The 25,872-nt window shown below is 53.2% G+C and overlaps 2 protein-coding genes and 2 long non-coding RNA genes across 7 annotated transcripts in view; 2 read left to right on the top strand and 2 right to left on the bottom strand.

Moving 5' to 3' along the window:
- The first annotated feature begins 2,637 nt into the window (after nt 1-2,637).
- Nucleotides 2,638-7,340, top strand: LOC106998357 (uncharacterized). The gene is made up of 3 exons (XR_003722788.2): nt 2,638-2,852; nt 3,056-3,293; nt 5,034-7,340. It is a non-coding gene; the product is annotated as an uncharacterized LOC106998357 (long non-coding RNA).
- Nucleotides 6,759-14,569, bottom strand: PDZK1IP1 (PDZK1 interacting protein 1). Of its 3 annotated transcripts, none has more exons than XM_015138492.3 (5): nt 14,296-14,569; nt 13,897-14,085; nt 11,335-11,443; nt 9,046-9,141; nt 6,759-7,209 (listed from the first exon to the last, which is right to left on the bottom strand). In XM_015138492.3, exons 2-5 carry the CDS (start codon nt 13,961-13,963, stop codon nt 7,137-7,139), a joined length of 345 nt encoding a protein of 114 aa, XP_014993978.1. In that variant the 5' UTR covers nt 13,964-14,085; nt 14,296-14,569; the 3' UTR covers nt 6,759-7,136. The 3 variants fall into 3 exon arrangements, with proteins under 3 accessions (XP_014993978.1, XP_028699727.2, NP_001245020.1); XM_028843894.2 differs by having other exon boundaries at nt 14,235-14,381; NM_001258091.1 differs by lacking the exon at nt 14,296-14,569 and having other exon boundaries at nt 7,045-7,209; nt 13,897-13,973.
- A 1,226-nt stretch (nt 14,570-15,795) lies between these two features.
- Nucleotides 15,796-25,392, top strand: LOC106998444 (uncharacterized). The gene is made up of 3 exons (XR_001444903.3): nt 15,796-15,931; nt 18,499-18,632; nt 24,530-25,392. It is a non-coding gene; the product is annotated as an uncharacterized LOC106998444 (long non-coding RNA).
- TAL1 (TAL bHLH transcription factor 1, erythroid differentiation factor) overlaps nt 21,355-25,872 on the bottom strand; it is a 36,249-nt gene continuing 31,731 nt past the window's right edge. For both annotated transcript variants that reach the window (XR_013402273.1, XR_013402274.1), the window contains one exon: nt 21,355-22,011. The gene's annotated coding sequence lies outside the window, so the exon portion shown is untranslated. The remainder of the gene's footprint in view (nt 22,012-25,872) is intronic.

Raw genomic sequence — 25,872 nt, 5'->3', positions numbered from 1 at the left:
GGAATAAATCATTTTATTATAAAGATACATGCGGCCAGGTGTGGTGGCTCACACCTGTAATCCCAGCACTTTGGGAGGCCCAGGCGGGTGGATCACCTGAGGATAGGAATTCGAGACCAGCCTGAACAATATGGTAACGCCCCGTTTCTACTAAAAATACAAAAATAAAAATAAAAATTAGCCAGGCATGGTGGCATGCACCTGTAGTCCCAGCTACTCGGGAAGCTGAGGCACGAGAATTGCTTGAACCCAGGAGGAGGAGGTTGCAGTGAGCAGAGATTGTACCATTGCACCTGCTCCAGCCTGGGTGATGGAATAAGACTCCATCTCAAAAATAAAAATAAAAATAAAATGATACATGCAAGCGTACATTCATTGCAGCACTATTCACAATAGCAAAGACATGGAATCAACCGAAATGCCCATAAATGATAAACTAGATAAGGAAAAGATGGTACACATATACCATTGAATACGATGCAGACATAAAAAGGAACAAGATCATGTACTTTGCAGGGACATGTATGGAGGTGGAGGCCATTATCCTCAGCAAACTAACACAGGAACACAAAACCAAATACCGCATATTCTCACTTATAAGTGGGATCTGAACAATAAGCACACATGGGGAACAACATACACTGGGGCCTGTTGGGAATGAGAGTGGGGAGAGCATCAGGATAAATAGCTAATGCGTGCTGGGCTTAACATCTAGGTGATGAGTTGACAGGTGCAGCAAACCACCATGTTTTTACTTATGTAACAAACCTGCACATCCTGCACATGTAGCCTGGAACTTAAAATTAAATTAAATTAAAATTAAAAAGAAAACAGCCCCACCACCATCAAGGAAAGCCTCTTCCCAACCTCCAATTCCAGTTCACTAGCTCAGCCTGTCTCATTCCCCTTTTTCTCTCTCCCCTCTCCTCCCTGCCCCTTTCCTCACTTTGCCCCCAACTGTCCTCACCATCCCACCCCATACCTCCAAACTCACAGCGAGAACTGACCAAAGGCCCAGTTATTCATTTACAAAGTCCATGTCCAGAACTGTACCAGCCTCAGCGGTGTGGAACAAATCAGTGTGGCCAGCTCCATTGTGTTGATGCCTCAAGAGATCCAAGCTGGCAGATGGGTTTGGCACATTCTGTACCTGCCAGCCACGCAGAGCCTCCAGCCTACTTCTCACTCGACTCCTTACATGACCCTGGTCAGGTACTGTCCCTTCCTTGGGCTTAAATTCCATAGTGTAATATTAGTAAACTGGGCTAAATGATCCTAAGGACCTTGCTAGCTCTGAAGCACCATGATCTTGCATCCAATTCAGTTCACTCTGTAATAAATAATTAGAATAACTATAGTAATTTTTAAATAGCTAACATTTATTGTGTACTGTATGCTAAGCACTATTCTATGCATTTCATGTGAATGTTTAACATTCATAACACCACTTATCATGCAGACATCATTTACTGCCCCAATTTACAGTGAACTGGAGCTCTGAGAATTAAGTTGATTTATCCACAGTCTCAGGCTGCCAAGTGTCCAAGCTGTGCTACTTCCAAGCTGCCCGACCCAGACCTGAGCTCTTAACCTCTCAGTGGGCATCCAGGTCGAAAGCAGAATCTCTGGCTCAAGTGCCGACTGCCCAGCTGAGTTTCAGAACTCCACCATGCACCCAACTGCTCCTCCAGGGCTTCTCTATGGATGTGTTGCAGGCTCCGAAATGTCACACAGCCGCGCCGCATCCTCATCCCACACATATGTGCTCCTGCTTGTCCCTGGCATCTGCCATTCTCAATGCCATTCACTAGCCTAAATGATACCTTCGAATCAGAGGAAGGCACCCCTCCCTCCAGGGATACGGGCCCACACCTGGTCTCAGGGACCTGTTAGTGAAGGCACAGTCTATACAGCCCAGAGCAGTGCCCCTGATGCCATCGTCTTCCAATTTACTCGGGGCAGACACTGATATTCATCCTTAATACTTTCCCTCTCTCTCTCTCTCTCTCTCTCTCTCTCTCTCTCTCTCTCTTTCTCTCTCTCTCTCTCTCTCTCTCTCTCTCTCTCTCAAGCTCTCTCTATCCTGTTTCTTCAGGGGGCCAGAGTCTCCAGGGAACAAGGTCCCAGAAATGATGCCATCTCTCACCCTCTGGAAAAAACATGGCCCAGGACAGAAGCCACTGGACTCCCAGACCCCTGCTGAAAGAAGAGGTGTAATGTCAGGACTAGGATGGCGAAGCGCCCAAGCTGACCCCACCAAAAGTGCAGGGTGGTTGAGGTGTTCGCAGACTCGGCTACTGGGGCCACAAGGAAGGGGCTCGGAGGTCCCACTGCCCTTGCATTCCACGGGAAGACCCAGTTGTTAGCATGACCTGAGAGGTTTCTGGGACCACGCCATGGAAAGGCGTCTAGTCCCAGTGTGAGGGGGAAGAGCGGCGCCTGAAGCTCAACTTCCGAGGCTCTGCTGAATCTACCCTTCCTTTAGAGCGCGCAGCCACCAGGTGGCAGCCGAGGCCACGGGCAGGCAGAACAGCGCTCTAAACGGTAGGCCTGCCAGGCAGCAGCGTTCCGAAGGGCTCCCAGGACCTTCAACCAGAAAGAGAGAGAGAGTGAGCATATGCGCATGTGTATGTCTGCGCCCGTGCAGGGAGGAGGGGTGTGAACAGACACTGCTGGACGGATGGCTGGAGTTTAGTCCCTTCCTTCGGGACTCTCCACCACTCCTTCGGCTTCCCTTCTCCTGCCCAGCCCTGTCCTGGGTGCACAGAGAGGAAGTCACTCCATTCCTGCCCTTGAGGAGCTCCCAGACCCGGGGCAGGAGCGGGATGCAGACAACTAGACAGCACCCTGGGGTGAGTGGAGTGAGTGGAGCAGGTGGGGCGGGTGCAAAAAGAGGGAGGAGCAGGGGCTGAAGTTGCCCAGAGGAAGTGCTGAACCCAGGAGTGGGGAAAGGAGCGTCTGGGAAGAAATGGCATCTACGTTGATCATGGAGGGCTTTCTGGCAAGTCTCAGGAGCAATAACAACACGGATGTCATCTCTGTTTCCTCCCAGCAGCTGTGCAAGGAATGTACTACAGAGCCAATTTTACTGGCAAAGGAGGAATGGAGGATCTGAAAGGCTAGGGGATCCCACAGGCAGTGAGGAGCAGGTCTGGAATTTGAACCAATCGGCATGATTCCCAAGCTCAAGCTTTTGGCCACCGTCCGCACTGCCAGGGACAGAAAAAAAAACCTGGGAGGAGAGCCAAGCCAAGCTGGGGAGTCAGGACCTCCCAGCCAGGTCTGGATGGGAGGTAGGTGCCTCCACCCTGGTCCCAGAGCAAGTTCTGCTGGCTTCAGCCACCTGACTTGCCTGTGAAGTTGGGCAAAGAGGCCAGAGCAGACTGTGTGTGATTCTGGCCCCACCCCCAGCACTTCTACCCCCACCTTTACTACCCCTAGGCTGCGGGAAGAGGCTTTGCCCAGCAATAGTCCTGATCTGATGGCTGCTTGAAGCACAATAAACAGATAGTATTTCTGCACATGTCACTCTGAGTATGAGGGCAGTAATCTTGAAACTCCCCTTGACCACCTGGCACTCTGGAGATGGAACTCCGCAGCCTGTTTTCAAAGCCAGGTCCTGGTTGGCAGCTCCTCTTCAAGTCTAACAGAAGTAAGCAGTGCTGCAGTCTCCCTTCAACTGTGCAGTTGCTGGGTGGAGGCTTTTCTTTCCTGTCTGAGTTTGGGTATTATCTCTAATGTAACCCTATGAAACTTACACGTTTTAGGTGGGAGGGGGAAAACAAGGTGCGAGCCCTGTTCCAGGAAGAGCAAAAATGTCTTCAACAGTAAGACATCCTGGTCTGAGAGCCAGGGCTTGGGGCAGCCTGTGGTGCTGGCAGAGAGCTGGTGGAAGGGACCACGGAGAGATGATGCCACACACAGAAGTGAGACCAATGAGATCGTGGGAACTGCCCGGCCAAGGGCTGACATCAAGGAAGCTTGGGAGTCAGGGGACAGCTGGGAAGGGAACAATCAACAGAACCAGCTGGAAACTGAAAAGGGATGCAAGGGAGAAAGAGGAGGTGGGTGCTGAGCTCAGGTGGAGGAGGAGGAAGGGAGACAGGACGGAGAGAGGCAGACGTTGAGACAAAAACAGAGGTGGAGAGACCGAGAAACAGGGAGACAGAGATGGATGGAGGCTGGGAAAGACAAAGAGGAGAAAGGCCTGGGCAGGAGAGGTCCTATGTGTGGAGAAAAGGTTGGGAAGAGAGCAGGAAAGAGAGAAGGAGCACAGGGGTTTGGGGGTTCCCACTGGACCCAGCCCACCCCTCCTGCAGGCTGGGTCTCTCCCTTGTCTGCCACTTACAGAGCTCAGGATCCTCTCCCTCAGTGCTGAGGGCGGAGAGCTCGCCTCCAGCCCCACCCTAGTCCAGAGGCTCCCCCTCCCCAGGCCCTCGGAGGCCGTCCCTGAGACTGGCTGTGCAGCGATAGATGGTGGGGGCCCAGCTGGTGCGTTATCAGCCTTCTCCAGGAGCGCGCCTGAGCCACTCCGTGGCTGCCAGTCTGAGATTAGGCCCCCGGAGGGTCATTAAGCGCCACCCTGGCCTGGGACCAGCCTCCTTTCCCTCCCCGATCTGGCCAGGCTGGCAGGTGGGAATGAGCGATAAGGATTGGGGGTCTCAGCGGTTCTGGGGCCAGCAGCTTCCTGCTCCCAGCCCCCGATCGGGGCAGGAACATGAGGTGAGGGTGAGGGGCTGTAAGGTTAGTGCCGGCCCAGCCCCTGCAGGAGCCCCGTGGGTACCCACTCTCTTAGATCTGCCCATATTGAGCAAGACAGAATGAGAAGGGGGACAAGGAGGCTCTTAGAGAGGCCCTAGACAGCTGCTGGGGAGCAAGGTAAGCCCGGGCAGAAGCAGGCTTCTCCTGGCAAAACCTCACAGGTGTGAGGAGCTGGGATTCACTTGCCACAGGGAGACAGGGAGGGTGGCTCTGCCTTCTGGCCCTGGCAGGCTGGTGGGGTGACCTGACTCGAACCCACTCCCATCCCTCAGGGACAACTGACGGCAGAGCTGGGAGGAAATGTGGCCTCGTGAAAGGAGAATCAGATCCGGCAGCCAGAAGCTTCCCACCAGGAGGCAGGAAAGGAAGAGGGGGCTGTGTGTGCCCTAGCAGAGGCCTGACCCTCTAGGAACCTCTGTCTCTCCTTCAGTGAGTGGAGAAGCGGGGCTGGCTGCTGGCCTGGCTTTGCCCTCTGGTCTAATCAAGGAAGACTTCCCAGAAGAGGAGGAACCTTGGCTGGGTCAAGAAAAAACAATGGGCAGAGTTTAAACGGGCAGAGGTGGGGTGAAAAGGCATGAGTCACAGAAAGCCACGTAAGCAAAAGCCTAGAGTAGAAATCACAAGCTGTAGTTCATTAAGTTGAAGCCCTGAGAGGGGAGGTGACTTGTCTCAAGACACACAGAAAGGCAGGGATAGGCCTGTAGCAAAGCTGCTGCTCCCCCACCCCCAGGCCTCTTCCCTCTGCTGCTGTCTGCATCCTAAACCCAATGAGGTGAGAAGAGATTCTTTCCATTTAAGATGAGTCTTCCCCAGTGGTACTTGGTGAAGCCTTAGAATAGCAAAAGAATGGCCATAACATGGAACAAGGGGGCTGTGACAGGTTGAGGCAAGTGGCAAAGGGAGACCTTTGGGACAAGGTGGATGGCCTCCTACCTTCTGGCCCCACTTCTCTGGATCTGGGAATTATCCTGGGTGAGTCCATCTCAGATTATCACCCAGGACAGACACAGAAGCTGTTCCCATAAGGCCAACAGTCACAGAGGTGAGGGGCCTCCAGGTTCCGCCAGCCAGGCAAGGCGTGCCTCCCCTCTGCCCTGCTCCTACTAGGACCCAGTTTCCTGATCCTCCCGTCCCTACCCCGACTCCCACTCCAGGACTGGGCGTTGGGCGAGGCAGGCATAGGCAAGGACTGGGCTGTCCTCCAGCTCTGCCGTGAGACTGGCCAAATCTTCCATGGAGAGAAAGCTCAGCTCAGAGAGGACAGCAGCTTTCCCAAGCTCACACACAAGTTGGCAGAGGACCCAGGACTCACATCTGGGCTTCCTGAGTCTCAACCCAAGACTCCTTCCTGACACTTCCTATGCCAGAGCCAGCACAGAGGGGCCACCAGAGGGAGACAGACTAGATCTGTGGGAACCCACCGTGACACCTCCAGCACAGAGGCAAAGGGTGAACGGCACTGTGCAAGGAAAAGCCCAGAGCCTCAGGGATGAAGGGTGCTTTGGGGGCGGGGACTGGAGCAAGGGTAGAGTGGGTGAGCTCCCCGGCCCATGGGCCCCTGACATCCTCTTCCTTCCCTGCATACATGAAACTGATCAGCACTGGGGGCACCTAGCTCATATCAGGGTCTGCCCTGCCCTGCCCTGCCCTGGGAAGCCATGCCCGGCGGCTCTGGTTGAAGAAAGGGTTTGGCCTGAGGGGGCAAGAAACACCCCACTGGCAGAAATGGGCTCACCTGTCCTGGTCTTCCTGCCTCCCAATTCTCCCACGTGTCATCAGACACTCCCATTTGAGGGTGCTTCACTCTCAAACACCAGAAAAGGCACCAACCCTCTCTTACCCTCACCCTGGCCACACACTCTCAGCCCCTCCCCAGCCTGGGCCCCCTCGGTCCCAGCTGCCCTGTGGGTACAGGGGCTTCCTGGATAATCCCCTAAAGCCACTATGACAAGTCGGAAGACGATTGTCGTGATTCAGAAAGCAAGATGGGGACTCACTGGAAGCCTGAGGGGCTGTTGGTAGGCCTCAGCCTCAGAAATACAAAAAGTCTTTATTTCACAGGATTTGGGGCCGCTTCCGCAGTTATGGGGAAGGACGTGCGAGCAGGATGGGAGGTGCTGAGCTGACTGTCCTCTCCAGAAGGCTCTTCTGAGCTGAGCGGGAGACCCCAGGGCCACAGCTGATCCCCAACCTAGACACAGTCTGAGCTCCAACCTTGGCTGGCTATACTTCAGGGGAGGGGAGGGCCGGCGTCGGGCTGGAGGGAGTCGGCCCACTATTGCAGATTCCACACAAAGAAGGAGGGGGCTTGGGTAGTAGCACTGGACATCCATCCCAGGTGCCTGGGAGTCTTGGGGTTGGAGCCACAGACAAGGTTACATCGGGGTGCTGCGGACCTTGCCTTCCTCCTCGGGGACATTCTCATAGGCATTCTCATGCTCACTGGACCTGAAAGAAGAAGGCATGGGCCTGGTGGGTCATCACTCCTCCCATTCTATCCCCTTCTCCGTGCCCCATCCTGCACTTGTGACAGCAATAGCTTCCAGAATAAATGCTTGACTCCCAGAAGGGGATCCACCTGACTACATCTGGGCTTATGCATCTGAGTCTGGAGGCCTCTCAGCATCCCCTCCCTGACACCTATCTCCCTCCTCCTGTGGACTGCTCCACCAGTGGGTCCTACTGAGCCCATCCCCCATGGAGCCCATCCCCCACAGATCCCATGCTCCACTAAGCCCATTCCCCAATGAGCTCCATCTCCCACTGAGCCCATCCCCCACTGAACCCATCCCCCACTGAACCCATCCCCCACTGAGTCCATCCCCCACAGAGTCCATCCCCCCACTGAACCCATCCTCCATTGAACCCATCCCCCACTGAGCCCATCCCCCGCTGAGTCCATCCCCCACTGAGTCCATCCCCCACTGAGCTCCATCCCACACTGAGCCCATCTCACACTGAGCCCATCTCCCACTGAGCCCATCCCCCACTGAGTCCATCCCCCACTGAGCCCATCCCCCACTGAACCCATCCCCCACTAAACCTATCTCCCAACAAGCTCCATCCTCCACCAAGCTCCATTCCCCACTAAACCCATCCCCCTCTGAGCTCCATCCTCCACTGAACCCATCTCCGCTGAGTCCATACCCCACTGAACCCATCCCCCCACTGAACCCATCCCCCCACTGAACCCATCCCCCACTGAATCCATCCCCCACTAAACCCATCCCCTACTGAGTCCATCCCCCACTTAGTCTTTCCCCCACTGAGGCCATCCCCCACTGAACCCATCCCCCACTGAACCCATCCCCCCTGAGCTCCATCCCCCACTGAGTTCCATCCCCACTAAACCTATCTCCCAGCAAGCTCCATCCTCCATCTGAAGCTCCATCCTCCACCAAGCTCCATCCCCCACTGAACCCATCCCCTACTGAGTCCATCCCCCACTTAGTCTTTCCCCCACTGAGGCCATCCCCCACTGAACCCATCCCCCACTGAACCCATCCTCCACTGAACCCATCCCCCACTGAGCTCCATCCCCCACTGAGTTCCATCCCCACTAAACCTATCTCCCAGCAAACTCCATCCTCCATCTGAAGCTCCATCCTCCACCAAGCTCCATCCCCCACTGAACCCATCCCCTACTGAGTCCATCCCCCACATAGTCCATCCCCCACTGAGTCCATCCCCCACTGAGTCCATCCCTCACTGAACCCATCCCCCACTGAGCTCCATCCCCTACTGAACCCATTCCTCACTGAGTCCATCCCCCACTGAGTCCATCCCCCACTGAACCCATCCCCTACTGAGTCCATCCCCCACTTAGTCCATCCCCCACTGAGTCCATCCCCCACTGAACCCATCCCCCACTGAGCTCCATCCCCTACTGAACCCATTCCTCACTGAGTCCATCCCCCACTGAGTCCATCCCCCAGTGAGCCCATCCCCCACTGAGCTGTATCATCTACTGAGCTTTCCCCTCACTGAGTCCCTCACTCATTTGTCCCTTCCTCCATTGAACCCCTTGTGCCCATGGTACCCACTGCCCTATGAGTCCCCTCCCCTGCGCTGAACCCTACCCTCCCAAGTCTCTGTCCCCTTTCGGAGCCCTCGCCCCACACAGAGGCTGCGTTTCCCCCACAGAGCCCTGCGATTCTCACAAAGCCCGCATTGCCTCACTAACTTTTGCCCACATGAGTCCCGGTCCTCCCCAGCCACCTCCCCCTAGCAGGTTCTCCTTAGGCCCTGGGAGCACACACAGGGCAGCCATGCACTGCACCTCACCTGAAACTGGCCGCCATTGAAGAGTACCTTCCATCCGTTCCCACCAGGACTCCATCTGCCTTGTTTCCGACGGTCAGGATCATGTGCGCAGGCTCCCTGGGGACGGGACTCATCAGTGGGGCTCCTCAGTGGGGCCCTCCTCATCCAAGCAGACCCTATTCTGGGTCCTGGTTCTCACAAGCCCGAAGGCCAGCAACTGCCCTTCCCAGAGCTGTGTGCAGCGGGGCCTGTCAGTCACGGCTTCTGGCCCCACCCATGGGGTCTCACACTTTCTCCCCACTCCATGGTGGGAGGCCAACTAATTGCAAAAGACTTATCCTGAGTCCAAAGCCCTCAGTTCAGCCTCCACAGCAGGCCCTGCAGGATGCAGTGTCTGCCTCAAATTTCCCCCGGTCGTGCCTTGGGCAGTGGGCACAGATGTGGTTGGTGGACCTTCAGGCAGAGCTGGGGCAGGTGGAGAAAGCCTACCTGAAGAGCATCCAATGAAAAGCTCCTCACCTCTTACTCAAGTTTAAACCCCCTGCAATGTGGGCTCTCCCTGAAACCTCCCAGAAGCTGCTCTCACGAGGGTCACAGGGAACCGAACACCTGCTCATTTCCTTAGACATCCCACAGGCACCCCAGACTTCATACGTCTCCAATTAAACAGTTGCCCCTACATTTGCTCGTCCTCCTGTGTTCTGGGCCTTGGTGAGTGATCCCCCATGAGAAACCTCGATGCCATACCTGCCTTCCTCCCGTCGGGTCCACTGCTGCCTGTGACCACCAACTCCCAGGGTGCCTACCTCCTAGACAGCGCTCTTCACTTCATCCTCTTGGCCACCGCTACAGTCCAGACCCCCTCCTGACCTCATGCCGGCCCCCTCACTGCTCTCCAGGCCTGCAGACTGGAGACTGCCCCACCGCCACCGTGCATATGCCGTAAGGCAGCCAGGGTCATTCTGCTAAGGCCGTGTCTCATCCCGAAACTGGCTTAAAAACTTGTCACGGAGGCAGGGCACGGTGGCTTATGCCTGTAATCCCAGCACTTTGGGAAGCCGAGGCAGGCGGATCACGAGGTCAGGAGTTGGAGACCAGCCTGGCCAACATGGTGAAACCCCATCTCTACTAAAAATACGAAAATTAGCTGATAGTGGTGTCAGGAGCCTGTAATCCCAGCTGCTCAGGAGGCTGGGGCAGGAGAACCACTTGAACCCAGGAGGCGGAGGTTACAGTGAGCTGAAATCAAGCCTCAAGCCATTGCACTCCAGCCTGGGCAACAAGAGCAAAACTCCAGCTCCAAAAAAAAAACAAAAACAAACACAAAAAATAACAAAAAAACAACTTGTCACTGGATTCCTACTCACTTAGGTAAAGCCCAAAGCTCAGGTCATTCGTGTGCAAGAGCCTGGTTGGCCTGGCCTGCCCACCTCACCAGCCTCATCTCAGGTGTCTCCATCCCTTTCTCCACCCACTGAGCCACTGGTGTTTCCTCAGCAACCCTGCATGGGGCTAGCACTCAAGCCACCAGGCCACCTTTGTGAGATCTGGGAAGAAATGCCCTTGGGACAGAGGCAGCCTTGCCTGAGGGTCCTGACCTAGTGAGTGCAGACTGAGTTGGATTTCAGCCCACCCGCTCTTCACCTGTGTGTGTCTGTCCCCAGCAGCCCTGGTGCCATACCCCTAACTCAGGACCTGGATGTACCCTTCCCTCAACCGCAGTGCTCTTCCCACGCCACTCTGTCCTGGTAGTGACTCCTCCTCGTTCTTCAAGTTTCAGGATAAACGTGCAATGGGGAAGCCTTCTCTGACCACCCCAGACCGGGTCAGGCCCTGCAGTGTCCTCTGCACTCTCCCTCAGCAGCAACTCTTGAACTTCTGACAGCTCACTGTAGTCTGAGCCTATGAGGGCAGGAGGTGTGTCTGTCCCATGCCCTCTCTGTACCACAGCTGACCCACCAGGAGGGACCACCCCCTCTAGAGGTCCTTACAGCTCCCATCACAGGCTGGGCTGCTATCCTGGCTCTGCAGAAACACAAAGACTCCAAGAAGAGAAGCCGTTTCTCCAAAGCTCACAGGGAGCGGGCACCAGAGCGGTGGGGCCCACAGAGCCCAGGTCTGGGAGCCAGCAAGCCTAGGCTCTCATTCCGACTGTCACCAACCCACCCTATGACCTTGAGCCTCAGTTTCCCTTCCACACACGGAGAGGTTTGGACACAGGGTTTCTGAGGGCCTTCTCACTGCTACTAGAGCAAGAGCAGTGGTCCTGGGCCCACCCTGCCTGCTCAGGGGCCCTTGGGCAGCACTCACGGTTCCTCCTGGCACCAGAAGTGGTTGACTGCAAAGGCGATTGCCACGAGGACCAGGAACACGGCCACCGCGATGAGGCCCTGCATCCAGGGCTGAAGGTTCCCCAGGCCTAAAAAAGGGAGAGGGGCTGTAGCAGACGGGGCCACAGCGGGGCTGCATGTGCAGGAGAGCGAGGGGGCCTCACTCCCCAAGGACCCCACCTGTGCTGAAGGCCCTCAGCCAGCTGCCAGGAACGAAGGAGACATTCTGGCGAGGCAGGGGTGGGATATGGCCCATCTGACCCACTCAAGCATCTTAAGCTCCACTGAGCTTAGGAAAAGGAGGGAGTTGGAGGAACGACAGAGGCTCAGAGAGAAAGGAGTTGGAAGGAGTGAGAAGCCAAGGAGGGAAGAGCCTCAGAGTGCTGTATCTGAGATCTAGGCATCCCAGAGCCTCTTTCCCTCCCCAAGGGGGGTCACATGCAGGGCTCAGGGAGCACCTGGGCCCCAGGGACCAAAAGGCAGCCCCCTGGACAGCCAACCTAGGCCTTGCAGCTGGGAGTGGCTCCCAGAAGGCTGAGGAGGACCCAGAGCTGACAAGACTGGTCTGGGATCTAGAAGATCCTGTTCTGTAGCGAGAGGTTTCTCTGATGGTAAGAAGTGTATGAGAGTGGGAGACTCTCAGGGCTGCTCAGCTGGGGAGATCTGCGGTGCCTGGGGTACCCAGAGAGAGGAGTGGACCAGGACATCTTTAGATGAAAGGAGGGGTGAGCTCTTCTCTGGGTCTTGGGGACCAGGAAAGAAGCCTCAAAACCTGAGCTGCTTTTGGTTCCTCCAGCTGGGTGCCCAGGGACTAGGGTCAGAGATTAAGTTGAGGCCCCAACCATGCACCCTTCTCTATTTTTTTTATTTTTTAATAGAGACAGGGTCTTACTATTTTGCCCAGGCTGGTCTCAAACTCCTGGGCTCGGGCGATCCGGCCTTGGCCTTCCAAGTGCTGGGATTACAGGCATGAGCACCAGGTCCCTTCTCTGCTTTTTGATCCTTGACACCAACACAGTCCCTCAAGACTTCCCTGAAGTCCCTGCCTTCAGGCCCCTGCTTCCCCAAAGGACTTTCCTCCTCCCCAGCATCACTGCACTCCATGAGCCTGCAGGAGCTCAGCCCTGCAGAGAAAAGACCGTCAGCAGGGAGAGGTCCCAGGACAAAACACAGGTCAGCGGGAGGCTTCGGAGGGGTCCTGCCTCCAGGGCAGAATACCTGCATCCCTGTATTTTGAGGGACCCAGGCTGGACATCAGAAAACCTTCCTCTGGCTCACTCCTGCTCAAATGTCCTCCTTTGAGTCTACCAAAAGCTGTCCTGCTGCAGTGGAGGCCTGACCTCTTCTCCGAGCCTGGCAAATATTGGGAAGGAGGAAGGAAGCTAGGCACTCTCTGGCCTGTAGTGAGGTCAGACCTCACTTATCTCCAGGGGAAGCAGAAGACACACAGTGTGATTATCCTCGGTTCCACACCTGCCAAAAGCAGTGTTTGGAGTCATTGCTTCCCTAGGGGCTCAGACTGCTCCCTCAGGTCAGCGGTTGCTCAAGCATGGGGAGTTAGGGCTCAACCCTTGGAGGCCTCTCCCTGTTTCCTCCTAGATCCCGCAGCCAATTCCCTCCAGTCACCCCAGGGACCACAGTCCCTGCTCCTCCTCCCATGTGGGGTTAGCACATACAGCAAAGGGCAGTGCCTGGGGCAGGAGAAAGGTGGTCTGAGCCCTGTCCTTTCTTGCCCTGCTGTGTGACTCAACCTCTCTGGTCTGCAGTTCCCCAGAGGGCTCCCAAGACCCGGGAGACAGAGTTGAAGCGGACACACATGAGAGCTTGGGGTGGGGGTGGGAGGGGAGCTCTGGAAGCATCTTTGCCAGTCCCCTCTGGACCAAGTCCCACCTGCAGAGTCCCCAGACTCTGGCTGCAGGTGCAGCCTGACAGTGTAGAATGAAAGCCAGACCTTGGCTGTGTTGCTTCACCAGGTGCAAAGCCCTTCTACACCCCTGACCTGGCAGCAGCCCCAGGAGGTGGGCAGGGTGGGGCTTATTGTTCTCATTTTATGGGTGAGAAAACTGAGTCTCAGAAAGGGGCAGTGATTTGCTCAAGGTCACACATCAATTCAGGCAGAGCAGGACGAAGAGCTCAGATATTTGGGGGAGTCACACTGGACACCGTTCTCTACCCAAGCCCAAGAGGCTGAGACAAAGCCCAAGCCTTTGAGGGGTAGCTTGGGCCCCATTCTCACCCGCCTTGTATCCCCGGGCCCCCTGTACTCAGGACCCAGCCACCCCTTGGGCAATGCCTGCTCCTGCTCTGTTCCTCCCCAAGATCCTAGAACCAACATTTCCCTGCTGCTGCCACTTTTCACTCGTTGAAAACAAGTGACAGGCAGAGACTTGGTTCAGAGGTCTCTGTCTTGGGACATTCTTTCAGCTAGCCCAGTCCCTGCTCCCCCTCCAAACTCTAAGTATCAAGGCCCTGGGGAGGGGAGCCAGAACACCACCCATCCGCCCCTCGGGCTCCGGTGCCCAACCCTCTCCTCCTGAGCTACCTTGCTGACAGCTGGCAGGTGGCACTGCCGTGAGCAGGCCCAGAATGAGCAGGCTGAGGGCCAACATGGCTGCAGCAGCTCGTAGCCTTGCTTCTGGCCGCCGGTGTCTGGGCTCCTGGAGCTGCTGTGGCGTCTGTTGGTGTCTGCCTGAAATCAACCTGGGCTCAGTCTGGCCCTGGAGGAGAGGAGCTAGGAAGGAGGAAGGCGAGGGAGGGAGGAGAAATGAAGACGGGGCGTTGGAGAGAACCTGCCCTCCCTCCCATGGTAATGAGCTGCCAGGCCTGGCCTCCCCTGGCCGGTGCCCAGCTCACTTGTGCTGGCATTCGAGGTCATCTTACCGGGGCCAGCTAAGGAGGTGGGTATGAGGACCAAGCAGATGTGGGAGAGCCCCAGCCTCACCTCCATGCCCTGAGCTCCCTTTTCCTGGCAGTGGGGCTGGATTCTAGGGAAAGGGGTGACCATAGTCGCTCCTGCCTTGACTGAGCCCAGTGGGCGGGGCTTCTTGGAAGGCTGACAGTGGGATTAAGAAATGTGCTGGCTGGCTCAGGAGCCTGGGGAAAACCCCAGAAGCCCAGAGAAGGCTCAAAGCTGCCAGACTCCCCTGTGAGCCTAGCCTATTTCCTGTTCTCCCCCTCACCTGCCCCTACCCCACCAAGCCAAACCCTGGGACTCTAATGCTGGGACACACCATGGCTTCAGTGCCTTCCACGCCCTGGCCCAGCCCAGTAGCTTCCTAAATCCACCCCTTCCTGCAAAGATCTCCAAAGAGAACCTGAAGGTCCCAGTCCCCAGCTTTCACAGCCCATGCCAAAGCCCTGACCCAGCCCAGCTGACCTAGGCCCAGTTCGGTTCTTCCTCTTGGCTTGGCCCCAGATGTGGTCCCTGGAAACCGGGCAGGGCCTCAAAACAAGATACCGGCTTGGTCAGAGGCTTCAACACCCAACTTCAGATCCATCTCCACCCATGGCAGAGGACAAAATGGGCAAACACAGCCTGCTGTGGGGGACAAAGGACGGACACCCCAGGTGGCAAGGTGCGATCTGGAGCCCAGAAGCCCTGGGCCCACCACCCTCATAGCCAAAAGCAGCATTGAGGGAGGCACACCTAGCCCCTGGAACAGGGAGGCCCTGGAGCCAGAGCCCTCCAAAAAGGCAAAAGTCTCCCCAGGATCATGTGGTGTCCACCTGGCCCTCCAACTCAGGGACTGAGAGTGGCCAGAGTTCCTGTGCAGACCCCTGACCAAGGGTCATGCTGGTCTCCTTGCCCCAGCCCCACCCCAGAAGTATGGGAAGCTGAGATGCTGACTCCCTAGAAACGAGCGGGCCGACTGGAACAAAATCTCATCAGAGACGGAAGGTCCCTAGGAGCCAGCGCCTGAATTGAAGGCCCCTCCACAGCCTGTCTTTCCTGAAGCCACCAAACTCCTATTCATCAGGCCTCCTTGGCAGCCCTTCCCATGGCAGGATGATTCTGCCTTCATGTTTCAGCGGGAGCACTCAGACATCGTGCCTCGGGCCTGCTTCCTGTGTGTGTGTGGGGTGTGTGTGTGTGTGTGGGGTGTGTGTGGTGGGGGGATGTGTGTTCACATGCGTGTGCAGTTGGGCCCACTGCCATCCAAAGATGGAGTATCTCAAGGTGATCTGGGGGAACTTTGCTTGGAGTTGAGTGATGCCTGCCAAATATGTATATGCTGTCCTCCCTCCCACCCCCAACTTGGTGCCCTCAGAATCTTCTAGCACGGACTGGAGTAAGCACTGTGCATGTTAATGAACAGCCAGAGAATCACTGATTGGAACGTAAGGAATGGGGCTGAATTTAGCAAACAGCTACTGGTGACTTCTCCAAGAATTTTAAGGGGAGTCACGTGGTCAGTTTTGCGTTTGGGAAAACACCTCTCCATGTAGTGTGGAGAGGGAAAGGGGCATGCAAAGGCTGGAGAAGAGGAGTCCGGGGATCTGCTATAGTGGCCACAACACCAGTGCCTGGACCTGGGCAGGGAGTGGCTGTGGGAACCGATCTGAGCCCTGTTGAGGAGGTAGAGAAGCCGGGGGGTGGCTGCTGGAACACAGTGCTGAACTGGGAGTGGGTACAGGCGGGAGGCAGGGGTGCAGGTGACTCCCAGGTTTCTGGCGTAGGCAGCTGGGTAGATGCTGGTGCCTCAGTAGGGGCCAGAGCAAGTTTGCGGGATGGGAGGATTGACGAGCTATAGATTTTGAGGTATTATGCTTGCAGTGCCTGTGGACTTTCCAGAGGGAGACGTCTGGAAGGCTGCAGAATCCCTGGGTCTGGAGTGGGGCATCTGGGAGCCGTCTGCGGCACAGGGATGGTAACTGAGGCCTGGGAGCTCATGGTCTCCCCATTGTGTGTAGTGGGGGTAGGGGTGTCAAGAGGAGAGCATAGAAAGAAAGAGACATGGCCCCAACACGTAAAGGTCTTTCAAAGGAAGAAGGGGCAGGAGGAAACAGGAGGAAGCAACCCCAGAAAAGTGGGGTGTCCCAGGAGCCTAGCAAGGAGAGACTTAAGAAAAGGAGGGTGGGGGTCACAGCTGTGCCACTCCCTCCAACCAGTGCCATCAGCACTCGAGTCCCAGGTTCTGCCTTCCTCACCCCAGTATCCTCCACTTCCCTGAAAAACCCAGGGAAAGGAAAGGATCCCCTGGGCTGTGCTTCAGCAGTGGTGGGGGAAGGGGATGAGCAGGAAGGACATCAGGTGACCAACAGGAGGAAAACATACCTCCTGGGTCAAAGTCCCAAGCTTTAGAGCAAAACAAGTTGTTCCAGAAAAGAGGGGGCATGGGTGGACACTTGGCTTTGAGGCTGGCCCCTCCTCCCTGGAGGTCTTCACACGGGTGGAGGGTCATCTCTCCAGCTGTATGAACACAGCCCTGATCTCCATGGTAACAAGGTGGGACCCCCTACTGGTCTGGCTTGGGCCCAGGGACTAGACTAAGGTCTCAGCAGTCCCACAGGGCTGCACCGTGTGTCCATCAACGTTCAGTTCCTCCTTCCTGTTCCAGCCCAGCTGTCACCCAGAACCATCAGGCCCCTTAGACAAGCCCTCCATCCAGCTAGATCTTATGCGATTGCCCTTCAGAAAAGCCAAAGTGGGCCTGGACTGTTTCCAGGAGTCTCCTTCCTCCCAACCCCATCTTGTCAGCCATTCCACTCACTGCCAGCAGGTGGCAGTGTCTAGTTCCAATCCCAGACTGAGGCGTGCAGGGAGCCAGTTTGCTGCTGAAGATTCTGCAACCTCCCCTCCCTCCAGCCCCGACTTTTGCCCGCCTCCAGGGGTGGTCTGAAGAAAGGGACGGTGCACAGTGACATGTAAATAGTCTGGGAACAGCATACAGGGCGTGCTCAGGGCTCTGACGGTGGACTACGTTGGTGGACTACATTGGTGGACTACATTGTTAAGGAAGGCATCCTGGAGGAGGTGATGCTGGCAAAGTTAGCCAGAGTGTTGTACTGGGCAGACAGCCTGGGGAGAGGAATCCAGGCAAAGAGCTTAGCCTGAGAAAAAGTACAGAGAACATTCAAGAAGCGTGTTTAGAACACAAATATAAAAGCTTTCTTTACTATTTTTTATTTTATTTATTTATTTTATTTTATTTTATTTTTTGACGGTGTCTCTCTCTGTCACCCAGGCTGGAGCGCAGTGGTTCAATCTTGGCTCACTGCAACCTCCGCCTCCTGGGTTCAAGCGATTCTCCTGCCTCAGCTTCCTGAGTAGCTGGGATCACAGGCACCCGCCACCACACCAAGCTCATTTTTGTATTTTAGTAGAGATGAGGTTTCACTATGTTGGCCAGGGTGGCCTCAAACTCCTGACCTCAGGTGATCCACCCACCTCGGTCTCACAAAGTGCTAGGATAACAGGCGTGAGCCACCGTGCCCAGCTCTTTACTCATTCTTATAATACTTCATCTTGTTAATATCATTGCTGTAAGCTGGAGAGCTCCTGGAGACCTTGTTTTATTCTTTCAAACATATCTTGCTTAAGCCCTTTTATGGCATTCATCGGCCCTTAAAATAATATGCAAACTTCTTTGCATGGGTTTGAGGGCCCAGGCAATCTTCCCTTACCCACCTCTCCAGCCGGGTCTGGCCCTGGAGCCTCCTGTCACTTCCTAACAAAAGCCAAGCTCTTTCCGACATCAGAAACTCCTCTCCACTTGCTCTTTTCTCTGCCTGGAACACTCTTCCACTCCTATTTGCCCAGCAAGCTGATCTTCCTTTACATCCCTTTCTCCAAGAACACTTCTTCACTTCCATTCTCTTCCATCTGAAGTCACTCCCTTCTACGAGTCTCCTTTGCTCATCTCCTCACAACCATGATCACGAGTTGCAATTACACACTGATTTGTATGCTTACTCATTTATTAATTGTCTCCATGGAGGGAAGGTATCATGTCTATCTCTCCCTTACCACCCAGTACTGAGCACAGTGCCTGAGTACACACTGGACACACATTTTATGAAATTAAATGTCAGTATATGCAGTGCCTACCACCGGCCTGACAAAGAGCAGAAGCTCAGAGAAAGGTTGTTCAATGAATAAAACATTTGATCTGTAGTTGAGTCCTTGTCTCTCTCCACTCTCTAGCTGTGGGGCACGGACTGTGTCTGATTCATCTCTGTATGTGAAGGAGAAGACATGGCCACCATTCCTCTGACAGTTGGAGCTGTTCAGCCTGCAATGAGGATGAGCTGGAGGGTGAGCTCTCCATCCCTAGACAAGTAAGAGCAGAGGCCATGGACCAGGTCACCCAATGAGGTGTCTGCAAAAGGGGTTTGTCTTAGTCTCTTTGTACCACTTTAACAAAATATCCTAGACTGGGTAATTTATAAAGAACAGAAATTTACTTTTTGACAGTTCTGAAGAATGGGAAGTCCCAGATCAAGGCACCAGTAGGCTTGGCATCTGGTGAGAGCTGCCCTCTGCTTCCAAGATGACACATCTTACTGTGCCCTCACACGGTGGGAGGGATGGAAGGGTGAAAGGGACCAGGACACTCCCTTCAACCCCGTTTTTGAGAACACTAATCCATTCACAGGGGTGAAGCCCTCCTGACTTAACCTCTTTCCAAGAGGTCCCAGCTTTTAATAAACCCTTGGGGTTTAAGGGTTATTTTTGTGTTTTGTTTTGGTTCTCTTTGAGATGGAGTTTTTGCTCTCCTTGCCCAGGCTGAAGTGCAATGGCGTAATCTCAGCTCACTGCAACCTCCCCCTCCTAGGTTCAAGTGATTCTCCTGCCTCCACCTCCTGAGTAGATGGGATTACAGGCCCCCACCACCATGCTCAGCTAATTGGGGTTTAAGTTTTAACATATGAATTTTAGAGGGACATACACTGAAACTGTAGCAGGGTTCTAGCCCTTCCAGTTCTGGAGCCTGTGATCCTGTGACTCCGTTAACAGACTATGAGATCTTTTCATATATTAATAAGGTCCCAAGGAAGCAGCTGGTTAGGACTGTGGTGAGCCCCTCTCCTCTCAGACTTAAAATTTCATTCACCTGGCTCCCCTTCATGTAACACTCCCTTCCCAGAGGGCCATGGACAGAACTCTAGCTTATGAACATGGACAGGGAAACATTACATTTGTATTTCACTAACCTCTAACTAAATTTATACCACTTTCAGCTGGGTGTGGTGGCTCACGCCTGTAATCCCAGCACTTTGAGAGGCTGAGGCGGGTGGATCACCTGAGGTCAGGAGTTCAAGACCAGTGTGGCCAACATGGTGAAACTACGTCTCTACTAAAAATACAAAAATTAGCCAGGCATGGTGGTGGGTGCCTGTAGTCCCAGCTACTGGGGAGGTTGAGACAGGAGAATCGCCTGAACCCAGGAGGCAGAGGTTGCAGTGAGCCGAGATCACACTATTTCACCCCCGCCTGGGCGCCAAGAGTGAAACTCCACCTCAAAAAAAAATAAAAATAAATAAAATTTACCATTTTTTTCCATGGGATGAAGGCAACAAACCACAGACTGTCTATGATATTTTCATATCACCATATAATTATTGCAGATATCTGGATATATCTTATGCTCACCACTATAGAAGTACAATAGTCATTGGACCTTCCACAAGATCTTGTTGTTGAATACATTATAAATGGACACGTAAATCACTATATTACAAACTTATATTTTTAATATTTTGATAAGTACATCTCAAGGTAACTGACTTCCTTTGCAATGCTATGCATTTTATTTTATGCACTTAAAAACATTATTGTGAGAGGCCGGGCATGGTGGCTCACACCTGTAATCACAGTACTTTGGGAGGTGGAAGAAGGCGGATCATCTGAGGTCAGGAGTCTGAGACCAGCCTGGGCAACATGGCGAAACCCCATCTCTACTAAAAATAACAAAAATTAGCCGGGAGTGGTGGCACATGCCTATGGTCCCAGCTACTCAGGAGACTGAGGCAGGAGAATTGCTTGAACCTGGAAGGCGGAGGTTACAGTGAGCTGAGATCGTGCCATTGCACCCCGGCCTGGGTAACAGAGTGAGACTCGGTCTCAAAAAATATGTTAATTTAATTTAATTTGTCAATAAATAAAAATATTACTGTGAGAAGGGGTCCTTAGGCTTCATCAGACTGCCCAAGGGTTCCATGGCACAAAGAGGGTTACGTCCTGGCTCACCAGGAACCTAAGGCATATCTGCTCAAAACAATGCCATGTGATCTTAAGATCGGATCTGGAGAAAGATTGGCAGCTCTCTGGACAGACGCTTTCTGGAGCACAGAGCTAGGCTCTATGATCAGATTGAATGGGTGCTTACTCCCACAGGGCCTCCAGTGTCTGGGAGCTGTAAGGGGCAGAAAGGAGCAGCCCAGAGCCAGCTAAGCCAAGGAATGCACTGGCTATGACTCCTGGGTCCTGGGCGACCCCACTAGGCTGGGGAGATTTATGGCCAGGACCCCACAATGGGGAAAGATCAATCAACCCATCCTGCCGCCCACTCATCCAGCCAAGAAGTTCAAGGGTTGGCCCCCTGCCAGAAGCCCAGCCCGCCAGCAGAGGTCCCAAAGCCAAATCTTACCCTGCTGGGTCCAAGCACAGCTTTTCCCTACCCAGGGCTCCAGGCCAGCAGTGGAAGCAAGCTGGGAGTACTGGGTTCTAGAGTCACTATCTCTTCAAGCCTGAAAGCTCATTCTAAATGATGTAATCTTGCTCCTTATTTTTCAACTGGGGAAACTGTGACCCAGAAATGGACAGTCATCAACTAAAAGTCACAGAGCAAGTCAATGGGAGAGATGGGGCTAAACCCCAGGGGTCCCTATGTCCAGCCCAGGGTCCAGTCCCTCTGTCAAGCACCTGCTATTGGTCAGTTTCTCAAATAATATCCTAGCTTTCTTTCATTCATTCACTCAACACGTGTTTAGTGGCTACTATGAGACTGGAAATACAGTAGCCCTTATTTGAAATATTTGGGACCAGAAGTGTTTCCGATTTTTGATTTTTTTTCTGATTTGGAAATATTTGTATACACATAGTGAAATATCTTGGGGATGGGACCCAAGTCTGAGCATAAAATTCCTTTGTTTCCTATACATCTTATACACATAGCCTAAAGGTAATTTTTAGAATATTTTAACTAATTTTGTGTATGAAACAAAGTTTTGACTGTGTGGTTTTTGTTTGGTTGGTTTTGGTTTTGGTTTTTTTGTTTTTTGTTTTTTGACTCAGAGTTTCACTCTTGCTGCCCAGGCTGGTCTCAGACTCCTGAGATCTCGGCTCACTGCAACCTCTGCCTCTCGGGTTCAAGCGATTCTCCTGCCTCAGCCTCTTGAGTAGCTGGGATTAGGCGCACAGGCGTGCACCACCACACCTGTCTAATTTTGTATTTTTTAGTACAGACAGAGTTTCTCCATGTTGGTCAGGCTGGTCTTGAGCTCCCAACCTCTGGTGATCCATCCACCTTGGCCTCCCAAAGTGCTGGGATTACAGGCATGAGCCACTGTGCCCGGCCTTGATTGTGTTTTGTCTTTGACCCATCACATGAGATCACATGTGAAATTTTCCACTGGTGGCATCATGCTGATGCTCAAAAAGTTTCGGATTGTGAAGCATTTCAGATTTCAGATTTTTGGATGAAGGATGCCCAACCTGTAGAGAATAAGATCAAGATTACATTATACAGTTTTGTAATTACAGTTGCAGTAAATGTTTTGAAGGGAAGGTACAGGTGCTAAAAGTACATAAATGAGTTTACCATCCAGTCTAGGAAGTCAGAAAAATGTAGTATGAAGCCTAAGATTCATTCATTGAGCAATTAATTATTGAGAGCCTCCTGTGGACCAGGCACTGTTCAAGATGCTAGGGATACAGGAATGAGCAAAACAAAGCCCCTGCCTTTATAGAAATGACATTCTAGAGGGGTCAGCCAGGAAACAGACAGATAAAACAGTTCCAATGGCAATATGGAAAAGTCCAGGATCAGGAAAATGGTGGGGGCTGCAAGAAGAGGCTGTGCTATTTTATACAGATTCTCAGGGAAGGCACCTCTAAGAAGTGACATTTGAGCCAAGAGTTGAACGTGAGGAAGTAAGACGTTCAGCCGTGGATGGGAGAAGACCCCAGGCAAGGAGACAGGCAAGTGCAAAGGCCCTGAGGAAGGAGGCTGGAGGGAGTCAGTGTGGCTGAGGGAAGTGAGTGCAGGGAGCGGAGGAGAGGAGGTTGGAAAGCAAGGGCGTGGCCCCCTCATCTGGCGTGTTGTGAGTGGTTGTAAGGACTCTGGCTTTTACTCCAACAAGACCAAAGAGCTGCTAGAGGAATCTGAGCACAGGAGACATGGTTTGACTGCCATGTGGAGAAGAGACAGTGGGAGCAAGAAGAGAGAATGGGGAGGCCGGCAAGGAGGCTTCTGCAGTGCTCCAGACGAGAGGCCAGGGCAACTCAAGGCAACTGGGATGTGGAGCAGCCGTGGAGCTGAGGATGCGTGCTCTGAGTCTAGATGTATTCTGAGGGTAAACCCAACCTGGTCTGGAATGTGAGAGGAAGAGAGAAGCCAAGAATGGTTCTGAGGTTTTTAATCCGCTCAGCTGGAGCAGACTGAGGTGGGGAGGATGACAGGAGGAGGAGGCTTTTTTTCTGAAGGAGGGGCAGGATTCACCAGTTTGGTGTGGAGACAGGAATGTGAGTCTGGAGGTCAGAACTGAGGTCCAGGCTGGAGATGTATATTTGGGACACGTGGGTGCCACTGTGGAGGCACTCCTCTAGGACCTAGAGGGAGAAAGTCTGCAACAACTGGGGCTGGGGAGTGGTGTGGAAGAGAGCACCTCCAGGCTGGGAGGAGCAGGGAGGGAAAGTCACACCGCACAGAGCTGATGGGAGATGGGCCTGGCTGGAGAGCAGGCGGTGGTCAGGAAAGAGGTCTCGAGAGCTTGCAGGACTTAAGAGGTGCGGTCTTCACCTTACAGATAATACAGACCCAACGTAGGGTTTTAGGCAAAGATGCGATGTGGGAAAGTCTTGCATTTCGGCAAGCTCTCTCCAACCACAGCTGGAAGAATGGGCCAAACGGGGCGGTGGGCAGTGGGCAGTGAGCAGGCTGTGGAAGGGATCCAGGAGAAGGATGGTGATGCCTTGGCTTAAAACAGTGCACAGAGAGTATTGGAGGATGGAAGAGCAATTTAAGGAGTACAAGTGGCAGGACAAGCTAGCTGCATAGATGCAGAAGTGAGATATTCAAAAGAGTACAATCAAGGAGGCGCTTCATCCTCTGACTCAGACAGTGCTTGGAACTTGGTGCTATTTTTTTTTTGAGACGAAATCTCATGCTTGTCCCCCAGGCCGGAGTGCAGTGGCGCAATCTCGGCTCACTGCAACCTCCACCTCCTGGGTTCAAGCGATTCTCCTGCCTCAGCCTCCCGAGTAGCTGGGATTACAGGCACCCGCCCCCATGCCTAATTTTTGTATTTTTAGTAGAGACGGGGTTTCACCATGTTGGTCAGGCTGGTCTCAAACTCCTGACCTCAGGTGATCCGCCTGCCTTGGCCTCCCAAAGTGCTGGGATTACAGGAGTGGGTCACCATGCCTGGCTGGTACTATTTTTTAAACTAGAGGAAACTAGAAGAGCAGCAAGCTGGGAGTGAGGAGAGGGCATGTATGTATTCATTTCACACACCTTTCATAAGTGTCTTCCTGTGCCAAGCACTGTTCTAAAGCACCATAGCTCCACAGCCCTGCCAAAGGGAGCTCACACACATTAGTGGGTGCAGTGAGCAAAGAGCAATGCACCGATGACGATGAGTCCCGGTGTGGACAGGCTGTTTGCAGCACCCGGAGGACATCTCAGGACGCAGCTCCATGTTTTTGGTCTGGCATTCCTGGAGGGGATCTGTGCCTCCGGCAGGGATGACACAGTCCAGGATGGGGGGATGAGAAGCTAGGCTAACACCCGCCCTAAGCAACACCTGCTTAAATGGATGGGGAGGGGTTATGTATCTGAACTGAGGAGAAAATAAAGAAGCAATATACATTGTCTTCTAGACTACTTAGGGTAAGACTACAAGCATTGGCCATGCCTCACATTTCAGGGCATGTGGAGTCATGGAACTGATTTCATTTAACATTTTAATTAATTAAAACTGTTTTCTTCTCTTGTTACTAATTTTGCCTTTAGTCTGTTAAATACTTGGAGGAGCTGAAATTTCCAGCCTGAAGAGTAGCAGTCTCAGAGGCCTCTATCTCCAGATATCTGCAGGGCTGCACCAGAAGAGGGAGAGAAACTGCTCTGTGCCCTCTGAGCATGGAGCTGAGGATGATGAAAAGAGTCACTGGGAGGCTGGATTTGGTTCAGCGAGAGAAAGCTGTCTAGTGATGACAGAGATGACTCTGAAAGGTGGTGAGCTTCCCATTCCCAGAGGTATGTGAGTAGAAACCTTGAGCTTCCAGAAGGAGGTAGAACTCAGCAAGAGGCAGAAAAGGGGTGAATGGACTCAATGCTGGAGTCTCTGAGGCCCAGGAAGGTGAGCTGGGAATTGGGATCCTCACGCACCTCTAGCTGTGTGACCTGAGCAAGTCTCTTTCCTTCTCTGAGCCTTTGTATTCCAGTAATACTCCACTGGATTGGTCAGAGGATAATGCATCTAAATGCCTTACAGCAATGGATAGTTAGGTGCAAACTGGTGGAATCACCCTGGTCTAAACAGGGTATCAAGTGTTTAGGCCATACTGCCCTGTCCCAAACCAATCTCTTTTCAGAACAGAAGCCCCAGCAGGACAGTGAGAGGTGCTACAGGCATGTTTAGCCCGCCACACATTGGATACCCCTTGCTCAGTCAAGAAGCCACATCCAAACCCTCGAACCCTTTCACAGTTGGAGTGTTTGTTTCAAAGGTCAGACGTCAACCCTCAAAATGAAGATGGCTTTAAAAAGCTGCAGCTGGACCAAAAAGTAAACAAAATGCAATTATAATTTCATAGATGGAACATAAACAAATTTTTTTTAAAAGAAGAAGAAAATACAATAGTACATAAATGGGTGATCTGGGCTCAGTCTGTGATTTTTTCTTCTCTTTCTGTTCTTTCCAGAGTTTATAATAAAGACTATTTAGTTGAGGGGAGGGACAAATTTGTAGTTTCCAAGTAAACAAAATAAGTGTACATTAAAAGACAAAATCAAATCATTTTTCCAGATTTTTACTAATGCCCTTAAATAGCCAAAAGTTGAACCAGAAGCCCTCTTTGCCAGATAATCTGTTTACGGCCAGGCAGGGCTGCTAGGGCCCAGTCTGCCTGCTTTCTGTAATTGGAGGCTGCCCCTCCCACACTCTTCTACAGAGGCTTCCAGGTGCCAGCACACACACAAGAGACAGTTGTGGTCCTGCCTCCAGCACAGTGTGGCAAGAGAAGCATGTAACTTCTTGAAGGAATGCTCACTATGTGCCAGGCACTGTGCAAGGTACTTTGGATTCATAACCCATTTATTCCCCACAATATAAGGTGAGTGCTATATCCCATTTT

The sequence above is a fragment of the Macaca mulatta genome, chromosome 1 (genome assembly GCF_049350105.2).
Source record: "Macaca mulatta isolate MMU2019108-1 chromosome 1, T2T-MMU8v2.0, whole genome shotgun sequence".
Lineage (NCBI taxonomy): Eukaryota > Metazoa > Chordata > Mammalia > Primates > Cercopithecidae > Macaca > Macaca mulatta.
This window is presented reverse-complemented; position numbering and strand designations above follow the sequence as displayed.